The sequence below is a fragment of the Falco peregrinus genome, chromosome 3 (genome assembly GCF_023634155.1).
Source record: "Falco peregrinus isolate bFalPer1 chromosome 3, bFalPer1.pri, whole genome shotgun sequence".
In the NCBI taxonomy this organism is placed as follows: Eukaryota; Metazoa; Chordata; class Aves; order Falconiformes; family Falconidae; genus Falco; species Falco peregrinus.
The window spans coordinates 62,460,067-62,473,124 of record NC_073723.1 but is presented as its reverse complement, the minus strand read 5'-3'; the positions used below and the strand labels follow the sequence as shown (position 1 = coordinate 62,473,124).

The 13,058-nt window shown below is 38.1% G+C and overlaps 1 protein-coding gene across 15 annotated transcripts in view; it reads left to right on the top strand.

Annotated features, from left to right (window-relative positions):
• Positions 1-13,058, top strand: part of PIEZO2 (piezo type mechanosensitive ion channel component 2) — a 314,952-nt gene that overhangs the window by 145,195 nt on the left and 156,699 nt on the right. For all 15 annotated transcript variants that reach the window (XM_055799791.1, XM_055799795.1, XM_055799802.1 and 12 more), the window contains exon 4: positions 2,731-2,773. In XM_055799791.1, the coding sequence (XP_055655766.1) occupies positions 2,731-2,773 (43 nt within the window). The remainder of the gene's footprint in view (positions 1-2,730; positions 2,774-13,058) is intronic.

Here is a 13,058-nt window from a genome sequence, read left to right as displayed (position 1 = left end):
AGGGCCAGAAGGATTGCATAAAGTATACAGAGAATTGTGCGTGTCTGCCCTGCACTTACCTGTGTAGTGGCACAGTCATCTTTTTAACAATGACTTGATTCATCAGTGCTACATGAAAACAGATCAAGAGCATGCAAAAGATGGTGGGTTTGGGGGATAACACATAATAGATGTTGTTAATGGAGTGGTTATTTATCTCAATGAAATGTTAACAGTTTATTAGACTATACATGATTTTTGGTTTTCATGTTTATTTGAAATAAATGTATGTAAGAATGTTTGTTGCCCTGCTTTAGAGATGTCTTTAGAGGACTTCTTATAAAATATGAACTTGGTGTTGATGAAAGGTATTGTATGTAGGTAGTTGTGTGGACCTAAGTCTTGCCTCATCTCAAGCAAATACAGGTGCCACAGTAGAAGCTCCCTGTACTGATGAAACAATGTACATCATTCAGTTACTCCAGAACAGAACTTAACTCTTTTTTTTTTCCCATAAAGTGAAGGCAGAGCTTTATCCACATCAGTTTTGAAGCCTTTCATCACTGTGTACTCTGCTGGGTATGGACCTGAAAACCCTCCCTGCTTTCGACTGAATGGAGGCAATTAAAATTGTTTTTACATTGATCACTGGCTGTAGCTGTAATGGTCCTGGACAGAAAAGCTGTGTGTCCATTGCACTCAAAAAGGTTTTTAGAGCCTTTTGCTGAAAATCAGTGTGTGACTGAAGTTTGAAGTGACTGGCAGTGAGAAGTTGAAAGAAGGGATTCTAGAAGAGTGTAATGTGGTATACTGACCACGTTTGGAACCAGCCGTGAACCTACCCTTTAGCCAACCCATATCCTTCCTGTATGAAGTGAAATGTCAGAGTGTGGTTGATTATAGGAGCATATGCTTTTATGTTGCTTCTTTTCCTCTTTCTCAAAAACAGGGATTAATACAAGAAATTTATTTTCAACAGACCCACGTTAACTTCATTCTTTGGCTATCTAGTTAGGAACAGTGAAGGAAGCCTTGTATGACATAGGACTATAAGGAAATTAACTTTTTGGATTTCATTAATTTCAGTTTTTATTTGCTCAGTCTGTGATTTGCAAACCAGACAGATACTAGATAATATTGTACAGAAAAATTGTATCTTTATTTCAGAAATTTACACCATTCTCCTTGGTCTAACCTGGAAAGTTTAGTCAATTGAGTAGAAAGAATTCTGTTGCTAGGTTTAAAAAAAAACCAAAACAAACAAAAAAAAATAAACCCAAACAAAACCCCAAGCCCTCAAACTCAAAACTTTTAGAAGTTGAGTTCTTAGATTCTTATCTAGATTGGCAGTAAGTGTCCCAAATTCAAAGATGAAAAGCACTGCTAGGTCTTACTCAAATATTTAACATGTTGCAGATTAGAGGTAAATACCATACTGCAAACATGGCAGGTCATTAATTTCTGAGCTGGTATCTTTAACAGAATGGAAAGGTAATGATGGTAAGAGATACATCTGCAGAGGTTTCTCTGGCTGATAATATTATGTCACCACTTCCCCATACTAATTTGGCAAGTAGGACTTGGATTATCAATAAAATAATCTAATCCATAATATTGTTATGGTCTTTGTTATAGGCACTCACTGCAAAATGTGCATTTAATCCCGAAATTCTCCAGATTTAAATAGGATGAAGTTGCTTTCCCTCATGTCTTTCCACTCTTTCTCAGTACTCAGCAACATTACTGCTTGTCTCTGAGTTTCTGTGGTGCTACTGGATGTCACTCACAGGCAATCTGTTTGTTCCTAATTTGTATTTCCCTTTAGGTGGCAGACTGCATCAACAACAGGAGTTATTATCTGTTCTCTGATTTAAAGAACCGTAGTTGCTTACATTGTGTGCAGTCCTGTTACATTTCCCACAGGAGTGTAAAAAGACAGAAAGAAAACTTTGACTCGGGTTCATGTCCTCCTATATATTTGCCTTGCAGACCCGTATGACTTGAGCTATTTGTGCTCTTAGTAGCCTGTATTTATAATGACCACATAATGGTACAAAGAAAGAGACTGGAAATAAGCAAAAAATTATCAAGAGCTGAAAACTGATCATCTAATGCTTGCAGTGTGCCAGGGTTATTTTTGAGAAAATTTAGGTAAAGGCTGTGTTAAGTGCAATGGTTTGTCCATTTGAGTAGTTTGTGGGGCTGAGTCCTTGATCATTTTAAGAAAGAGTCCTTTGCAGCTGTTTGTGTGAGTATGAAGGGTTAAACAATAAAGCAGAAATATATCTTCATGCTTTTGCATAAAAATAAAAGGGCCAGATTTCAGAAAGAGCTGTAAAGCTTTCAGCAAGAATCAGGAGAACACTACAGTAAAATGAAAAGCTGCAATGTGAAGAGTGCATGACGTGAGATGCCAGCTCAGCGCTTTCAGGAGTCATGTACAGATCACATTGCTCTAGGAGAGGAGACCACCCTTGGAATAGCAGTGAACTGTAGCAGTGACTGGCTGCTTTGCAGTGTTAAGGAATTATACAGGCTGATACCCCTCCACGCAGTTGTGTCACCCAGTGGTAGCCTCTCTTAACAGTTCTTCACTCTGAGTAAAACAGATGTTATTTACAAGTGCTTCTGTAGGGGTGGAAAAATCACCATACTATACAGATCCCAGCTGCACAAGGAAAGAAGAGAGAGAGTGTTCATACAATAAAGGTTCTTTACTGAGCGTGTTTGTTTTTTCTCCTCTTTGTGTAGGTTCAACATGGGAGAAAACACTACGGCAGATTGGTTTTGAAAGGTAAGCCATGCATTTGTTTCCTTACCAGTGCAAAAAGAAAAGGAAGAAAAACTGCAGGGGCAAGTTTGCAGAATTATTTATTTTAGCTGTATCTATGACCTCAAATTTAGAGAGGAAGTTATGCATTGTCATGCACATATTATATTCAGCTTTTCTGTATATGTCCTCTTCTTTTTCCCAGTTGATCTAAAGAAACTTATTCACCTTATGAACTTGGCTTATAATGCTTTTTGCTGGTGACTATATCGCATGCTAGTATTAAAAAAGGTGACACACTATTTGGGAAGGATTCTTACTTATCAATGAAAATACTGCTCTTGCTCATATTATTTTTTCCGTGAAACTTCTAACCTGTGACATATTAGTTGACAAAAATAAATGAAGTTGAAAGAGGACCAAAGCTGGCAGAGAGCTATTAAGCATCAGAGGAAAATTCAGAATTCAGCATTCCTCAAGTGCAAGAACTTCTTGCAGCCTGATTTAACCACAAGGTCATCATACTAGAAACATGTCTCTCTTAGAAGTAAAACTAGGCCAAGACCAGTAAAGAGTGATCTGATGTTGAGATTCAAATGCTCTATCTCATGTTGATTCTTCTACAAATGGTAAGCAGAAGAATCTGCTTGCAGTTGAATAAAGTTTTACTGTTTTCCCTCAACAGAGTGGCTTGCAGTTGCACACCAATGTGCTTGGGTCCCTGTTGACCAGGCAAGAAGGGATTTCCCTTCTTTGTGCTTCATGTGTGCATACTGTACGTACTGCCTGGGGCATCTCAGCAAACCCTACAGGCAATCACGCCTTTCTGAAGTCAATAAATAGCCATACAAACCATATGAAACAGAAAATTAATTACTTGCTTCCTTTCTCACAAACAGAAAGCAAGCTGCATTTTTCTTGTGAACTTGACCTTGCATAAAGTATTTATTACAACACAACAGGTGTCTGTTATGAGACTGATGCTTAATTACCCTAACTCCTACCTGTAATTAAGATTCTGGGATCTTGGCAGCAGTATATGATTATTTTTTTTCTATATCATTCTTGTATAGGAGTAGTCTGCTTGACTAACACCACTTGAAGAAATAAATTTCTAGATACTTGATTTTCTCTGATCTCCATCTAGAAATGTGACAGCTGGGGGAAGGATTAAGTCTATCTCTAAATAGCTTTAAGGTCTTCAGACTTCTGGGTCTCTAAAAGGTGGTCACCCATCTCTCTATAAGAACATGTGTTTGAAGTGTTTAAGGAGATGCTAGTGTCCTAATGACTAGTAATTCTTTTTCTTTAGAAATAATTTTGAAAGCATCTATGTTATGGTCCTGAGTGAGTATTCACAGGCTTAGCCTGGTTTACTTGTTCTGCTAAATACGGTAGATTTTCATGTTATAAATTACGTTTGCAAAAACTGAAGAACAGTGCTCTTTTCAACATAATAGACTGAAGTACATGGAAAGATTATGTTTTATTGTTATTCTCAAAGCCATAAATATTAGGTTGGTACATATTATTTTGGATCTTCAACGGAAACATAGAAAAGAAAATCACATTTGAGTGTGACAAAGATCTGTCTTGGTGAAATTTAGCTTTTCATTGGTACAGAGCTATCTTTGTAGCTTTACAGGCTTTTGTTAGTTTAAAATTAAAATATTACAGAACAATAAAAACACTTTTCCTCCGCCAAGTAATATGTAGAGGTCATACATATTTAATTATGTGCATAATTAATGATGCATTAATTTCTGTTGTAAAACTCATGATACCAGTAGAGTCATTCCTGTAAAGACTTTGGCCAGACATTTTTAAACAAACAAGCCATTTTGTTGCTGTATATTTTTATCACAACATGATGAGCCAGACTGATATATGGAATACTTACCATTTTTTGTAGCTGAGGAAAGGTGGGAATTTTAAATTCATCGCTTCCCACCAGACAAAAATATTTTAAGTCTTTAATCAGATCACTAAAAAAAATGTCTCTCCTACTGCTCCATAAGCTTAAAAATGCCCCAGTAGTATAGGCAACCTGAATAGAAAATTGCAGTCTTTCGTAGTGGCAATATTTACTGGTCCTGGATAGGTTTCTGGTCAGAATTTATTATAAAATGTTTCTGTCTCAAATTGTTAATATATTAGCAATATTAGCAATATTTTTTTTTAAATATTGACAAGCATAAAGTGAAGTGTTGCTACTTAACCGGTACTTTCTGTTAAACCGGTACACAGCATGACGCAGTATTGACTGAAAGGAAAACTGTGATTCCATTTTGTTACAGTATCAGGATAGGGGCTGCGCTTCATAAGCATCAACTTGAGAAGCTGCAGTGCCAAATGAATAATCAGACTAGAAATTCCTTAACTGTGACACCTTACTGGATACGGTCTATTTAGAGACAGGGTGTTTTTAACAACACTACAAAAAAAAGTTGGATATTCGTGAAAATTGCATGCTCTCAGTTGCTAAGTTTGATATCGTCAAGGGGTTCTTTTTAATAGGTTGTGCTTTTTTCTCAATTTATATCCAGTTTGGTTTCTTGATGAGTGTTTCATTCAGCATGACATCATACATGTCTGAAGGGCACTAAAGTAAAATATTGATTCTTTCATCACCCCATTCTTCTAAGATTACAAATTAGCACCTACTGATTCTGTTTGTCTCCATCAGAATGGGAAAAAAAATAGTTTTGAGGAGTGCTAAAATGAATTGATACCTTGAGTCTATGATTTAACACTGCCAATGAAAAATGGTAATTTTTTTTTAAGTTGAGTTCATTAGAAGTCCTATTTGTGGCAACTTCCAACTTGTGAGGTGTTTCAAAACAACAAGGAGAACCAACACTAGCTGTGTATGTGCAATGTACGTACCATGTGAAACATGGAGAATTCTTGGTCGACAATTACAGCCTGCCTGAGAGGAGGCAAGTATGTGGAAGAGATTACTGTACAGGTCCAATGGTTGCCATTCTAGTTTGGGAAGAAAAAAAAAAAAATGGTACTTCTGCACCCTGAGAGACTATCATCCTGGAGTAACTTTAATTGAAGCAGCATGTTAGTTAGCACAGATGGGGTGAAGGTCTGGAAGTATTTGGCTTGCCATAATCATAAAATCAAACGTGTTCTCATCAGCTTTTTCGGAGAACAGGCAAATAGAAAACAAGAAAAAATAATGTCCTCTAAATGTATATGAAATCCAGTGTTAACTCCTATATAGCAGTATTTGCTTAATACCATATTTTATGTGGTTGCTTAACATCAGTATTTCTTAAGCCTTAAGGAACAGTTTCCAAAGTAAAAAAAGTGATACACGTTGCTATATGTAATACCTTGATGCATGAAGTGCACTTAACTTGGAGTCCTAGAAGCAGAAATCCCAACACTGCAGGTCTCTCAAACCTGAGAGATTATTCTGGAGTTGTTCCCACTACATGCTTTCCCTAGGCTTATTCTCTTGAGTAGGATTCCCTTTATGGCAGGTGATAGAGACAGGCTAGTGGGCTCCATCTAGGTTAGGTCTGATCCCACACAGCTGTTCTCCTGTTATGTATATCAACACTAGGAAAAAAAGCAGCAGCAGCACATGTTTTGCTATCTAAAAACATTCTCTGCAAGTTGTTGAATTAGGTACATCTGAGTCAGCTGTGAGACATCAATAGCATTTAAATGTGTTGTTTGAGCAGGGACATTCTTATTCAGGGGGAAGCAAGATTTTTAGGTACACAAAAGGAAAGACATTCAAAGTAGTGTCCTAATGAGGAATATGTCTTTGCTTAAAAACTGGAAAATTCATATAAAATGGTCTTCTTAACAGGCTGTTTTAGAGTGGATAGAGGAACAGGAGATGTGGACACTCAGTTTACATTGCAGAAAATTAAGCCCAGATAATATACAGGTTATGTCATCACTGCTTTGTGGTTACATTATGTTTATTCTGCAATAGTAGAGTGTTTACATTGCTGTTGTCTTCATATCCTGAAAAACATACAGGCACCAAGAGATCTGACTGTAAGGCTTTTATGTAAGCATTACTTGTTAGCTAAGCATACGCTGCTTTTCGGTGTGGGATAAATGAAAAATGCTGCACCTTGAGTAAAGTAGCTTTATATCCAGGAAATGACTGGAATTAAGAGCTTTTCAATTAAATGGAGTGTATGGTGTATGTGGGTTTGATGGATTTAAATTGAGGTCTTTATGTTATTGATTGTTTTTTGAGACATTACAAATAAGCTAATTGTAACATACTGTAGAAGTCATCACCTTTGTCCAAGATGATCTTGACTGCAGTCTCTGCATTTTCTGCAGAATATTTTGAAGAGGTTTTGAGAATTATGAAAAATGTTGGCTTGTATTATGCTGTCCTATAAGAAGCATGGTTTAAATTGCTGTGTGATACCTGCATGCCACTTTACGTTGTTTCTTTAATAATCTTTAATTAACCAAAGCAAGTAGATTTGTGGATAAATAGGATTATTTTTTTTGCCAGTTCACCTGGGGATTATTGTTGGTTATTGGTGTGTGTTTTGATGATACCCCCATATTCACTAAAATGTCTGGAAAGCAGTCAGCTCTGGTTTACTTTGTTCCAAATATGACTCAAAATGTGTTTCAGAAGGCATTGCTCATCTCACTTGTTTAAGATTTTTTCAGTCACCCACAGGACCTGGTGTAAATGGCTCACAAGCTCTCAAGTGAAATAATTATGAACATCTAACAGTGACTGCTTGTTTCCTGGCTACTCTGGCAATTAAAAAGAGAGCTTAATGCACAAAGCCTGTGAATTTCAAAAGGGAAGAGGCTCTGGTCAGTCACTGAGCTGGTCTCCTGTAACACAGTCTGTAGCATCTTTCCAGCTCATGGCTGGGGCAAAGCTTGCAGTGCAGAGCCTGGAAAGAGCTATGGCTAGCATTTGGAAAACTGCCACTTCCACACTGCAGAAAATTAAAACCAAAAGAAGGACTTTTTAAAAAATCTAAATTTCTCTAATTTGAGCTACCAGATAATGGAGTTTATGCCCTTATGTAGTAAGTTCAGTACTGATCACAGAAACGTCTTCTGTTGTTATGTATTTATTGACCTAGAAATAATCTTAATAATTTTAAAACTTAAAATTAATATTATGGGCCTCTTAATACTCACTGTTCTGCAGTTTCCAGACTTCCAGTCTTCCTCTTACTACTCTTCTCTGAGTTGTAAATTCTAATGTGACTAGTAACTACTCATCTACCAACGACACACCTATTCCCTTTTTATGTTTGTTCCTCTGGTGTTTCTGTCATGTGTGTAATGCTTTACATTATGGTTCCGCAAAACAGAGTTAAGGGTGATTTAATAACTGTTATTATATGTTAAGTAAATACCAGATGTTTTAAAATTATGTATTTGAAGAATAATAGATGTGTAGTTCTTAGTTTTGGCAACATTTGATAAGTATGTTTTTCATAATAAGTAGCTGTTTCAGTGACACAGAGAAAGGAACTTTAGAGCACCAATTTCTCAGTAAATTGTAATTTTCTGTTTAAAAACTTGAGTTTTCCATACTGAAGATAAAACCTTTGTTTGGTCGATAGCTTCAAACTGATTCTGCAATTATTTTTATTTTTGTGGTATGCAAAAATGTGTTATTAATTTGAAGGTACATTTTTATATATGCAAAAGCATGTGACTGCCACTCTATATAATGGTAATAGGACATGTCTGCACCATTTGCACAGCAGCAACATCTATGTAGAAAGTACAACATGCAGCATCCCAGATTCTAGCTAAGGTGATTCGCAGTGAAGGCTACTCCTGTTAGTAAAGTACTGTGTGTTGACTTGTGGGCTTGTTATGCTTTTTTAAAAATCCTTTTACTATTTCTGAAGAATGAAATTATAGTTGGGGATTGGTAGCTCTCACACCTCAAGGAAAAGAAAGGGCAAGGAGGTAGGAACAGGAAAGGGACTAGGACTGTCAAGGAAGGAAGAAAAGACCAAAAGATTGCTAGGTCAAGGCTAGACCCCAGATACAGAAGATTGGTGGCTGCTATTAAGATGTAATCCAGATCTTCTATGTATTTCAGTAGCTCCTTCAACTACTCTTCTAATCACAAGGTGATAAGAACAATCTGCATTGTTTTTATCCGAAGCAAAATAAATGCAACAGGTTTGCATTCCACAGGTAGGGAGACACAGCTTTCCCAGTAGATGCCAGGAGCAAGCTGGCTGTCATCGCTGAGATGCATTTTTGTTCCTATGTTGGTCTTTGAGAGCAGACGGATGTCTGATTTTGCAGCTGCTCCACACATGCCCCTGCTCAGTCTAGCCAAAAATATTGTGTATATCTTCCCTACCCCTTGCAGAGACTGAGAACTCAATTTCCGAAACCACTCGTGACGTGTGGGGAGCCCTGGAATCCAGACGCATCAGAGGCACTTCCAAAGCACCTCCTTCCAGGTCTAGGTTGCTAATTACGAGCCTACTGGTGATCTGTTTTCTCTCTTTCCCCTGTGCTTAGATTGCTTGTAACTTGCTGGGACATTTGATTGGTGCTTGGCCAGAGTTCCTCTGGATGACATGTAAAGAATAAACAGAAAGAAGAGAATACCACTGGATTCTATAAATATTTATTATCCACAATTCTGGCTTGGAAATCCAAGTACCATATGGTTTTCTATAGTGACATCCCCCACTCCTGCCCATACTCTTCAGTGATCTAGTAAAAAGAATAATATGTGTTTGAAATATAAAGTCTTATCCTGATACCATGTTCCATAATTTCAAGCCACATATAGCTGAATCCTATAGCACTTTCTTGGGCAAGGCTCCCGTTGACATCATTTTGGGAGCATTGCCTCAGCTAGGGGCTGCAAAAGGCCACAGGGTCTGATCCTTGAGAGGTTATTTTGAAGGAAACAGTGCAGTCTGTATGGGTTTTGCAAATCTTGAATAATTTGAGTCTGGGAGGACAAGGAAAAATGGGTGGGGTGATGGAATTAGAGAGATGTGGGAAAAGCCCTTCCAGGCACCTCTTTCACCGTTTTGGAAAAAATAGCTGTAGTAGCCTATTGTGACTGCTTTGGTCTCCTGTCCCACAAAGCATTTAAGCAAGTGCTTAAGTTTTCAGCGCCGAGGCCTGCCTCCTTACTTCAGCAGAGTTCTCTTTTACAGCGTGCTATCCTTTAATTGCTTCATATCTGAGAAATTAGAACTATCAGAGTTTTGTTTATATTTTCTATTGCTATGCCTTACATTTGAGAAGGGTTAGTGTATAGCTTTCCACAGCATTCTTGGCACATCTTTGTGATAATATATGATGCCCATTATACTTTTGTAGGAATTAATGAATGTAATCACTGCAGAATAAATTCACAATTACGTACGTTCTTTGAATAGTATGGCAGAGTAATGTAGGGAGCTGAGGAGGTGGGACCAATTCCCCACCTTCCCTTGGGAGGCTGTGAATAAAAGAGCAGTTTATTGCTTATTAATCAGGATTGTTGTCTTCCAGGTGTCATCTCAGTTTAGTCGTTTCTTTGCCTGGCTGTCATCTAATCGATAGGTTGGGACCTGGGGGCAGAGAACCACATCAGAAGAGCTTATTCATATCCTTGCAGCTGCAACACTGCAGTTTTTTCTTAAGGGGTGATGGACGGCAAGTGAGGGGGCTTCCCATGCATGTGCACTTGTTTCCAGGCAAAGGGTAGTGCAGAGTCCTGAGTCCTGGGAAGACAGGGGGACTGAGGTTGCTTTAATTTAATTTTCAAAGCTTCCCTCATTTTCTTACTTCATGGTGGCCAGGACCGCGGAATTTTTGCATGTGTGTGCTGAAGTATTCATGTTGTTTATAGTGTGGGAAATGGTGAAGAAATGTGTTTTCAGTTTCATTTGATATATACTGCATGCTTGAGGTTCTATTTGAGTTTTCTTCGCTGCTCTGACAAAAAGTGAGACTTTGAAGTAAAAGTCTGAGTTACAGAGAAAGTTAGAATAAAAATTGGATTATATTGGCGAAGAATGAAAACATTGTTTAAAAAGATATGAAGAAAATGGAAGGTGTTTTTTTTCCCCCTAATCAGCTGAAGTATTTTAGTCTATTATATACTGAAACAGAAACACATTAAATCTAGTTTTAAACCGGTTTAACTTGGAGGATTTTATTCCAATGTCCACTTTTAGTCTGGTGTTGCTGAGAGCAGTGCGCGGTCAGTCCAGTGTTCTCAAGCACAAGTTTACAAGTGAGTAAAGCTTTTTCTGTTTGCCTGCTAACAGAGGATACCCTGTATTGGACATGCCACAGTAGCTTGTGAAGTAACCTGATCCTGTTGCTCCCACTGAGAAGGAGATAATTTCAAGACAGGCGCCCTCATCTCTACGGCAAGCACTATCTGAAATAAGATCAGAACTAAGAAGTCCCCCGTTTGGGGCTGTTATCCCATTTACTGCTTGTGTTTCATGGTGCCAGAAGAGCTGTGGCCTATGAAGAATTTTTGTATTTAACTCTAGCCCTGGGCTGTATCCATAAAGCTGGACAGCCATCCCCATTTCAGAGTGGTTTGGTTGTCAGCATTGAAGGACCTCCAGGGAGGCTCCATCTATCCTGAAGTTGCTCTTTTTGCTGTGTTTGGTTTATTTTTTCCTAGCAGTGTAGGGATGTTTGTACCAGCCCTTTCTTTGTCAGGTGAGTAAAGCACCCTACTCCTGAAGGGCAAATACTGCATTTGCCACAGTTAACTCCAAGAAACCCTACTTAGAATTTGATTAATCTTCTGCTTATTCCAAGATATGGATTGTATTCTTCTGTTATTTGCCCTGCAGAAAGTGCTCTAGGGGTGCTGGTCGGCACCAGGCTGGTGTGAGCCAGCAGCGCGCCCGGGCAGCCCAGGGGGCAAACTGTGTCCTGGGGGGCATCAAACAGCACAACCAGCCGGTCACAAGAGGTGATCATCCTGCTGTGTTCAGCTTTGGTGTGGCCGCACCTCAAGCAAGGTGCGCGGTTCTGGGCCCCGCAGTTTAAGAAAGATGTGAAGGTCCCTGAATGCATCCAGAGGACAAGAAATTGCTCTCTACAGCTTCCTGAGGAAGACACATGGAGAGGGGGTTGCTGAGCTCTTCTCCCTGGGATCCAGTGACAGGACATGTGGGAATGGTTCAAAGCTGTATCCATCAGGGGAGATTTAGATTGGTCATTGAGAAACATGTCTTTACTGAGAAGGTGATCAAACACTGCAACAGACTTCCTCAGGAGCTGGTTGATGCCCCAAGCCTGTCACTGCCTGTCAGAGGCATCTGGACAGTGCCCTTAACAGTGTGCTTTAACATGTGGTCAGCCCTGAAGTGATCAGGGAGTTAGACTAGATAACGATGTAGATCAGTTCCAACTGTTTTTCTGTTCTGTTCTGTTCTATCCTATCCCATTCCATCCCATTCCATTCTTTCCTCTAACAATGGTCGTTTCAGCATACTTTTTAAACTTAAGCTAACTTCTAAATTTAAGCTAGTTATAAGAAAAGCTGACTTTTGACAAATGTAATTTGCATAAATTTTTACAATATATTATCCTATCTTTTGCAAATAAACACATTTATTCTTAACAATCATGTCATAGAATATTTTTTAATATATTGCTAGTGATGCTTTTGTAGCCTTTGTGCTGCTCACCTGTGAGATGGTAAAGATTCACCAAGTGAGACTTTTTTATAGAAACTTTTCAGGAGATTATCACCATACAGCTAAAAACACTTAGACTAATAATTGCTTCCCTACAGGATTTTCTCAATTTTATTAAATAAAATGATAAAACTATCATGTAATATGTAAACATTCACTAAAATAACTTATTTTGAGCAGATTTAACGTATTTTCTATGTTTTAATCTGCCGTTTTCCTGTTTAAGCAATCATCTTAATGATAACATAAACAATCTCTACCTGAAATATTTATAGCAATCATGGATATTCTCTAGAGTACATCACTGTAATATGCCAAGAAAGGTATTTCCTCTGGGTTGATTGCAGCTACTTTGACACCTTCTTTTTAAACAGCAATGTAAATTTTCTAGATGTCTGAACACACAGTCCTTAATTGTATAAGTAACGCATGAGAGTAAACATTATGGAACCGATTGATTGTTAGTGGCGTAAATAAATAAACTAGATTTTAGGGAATAGATTTTCTAGAATTTAGAGAGTTCTAAATTCTCTAATGTAGAGAGAAGTCAGATATTAAAAATCTAATGTGGACATCACACCAAGTGAGCCAGAGGAAAATCACATTGTTTCTTACGCAAGTAGAGCACAGTTGTACAATCACTGTTT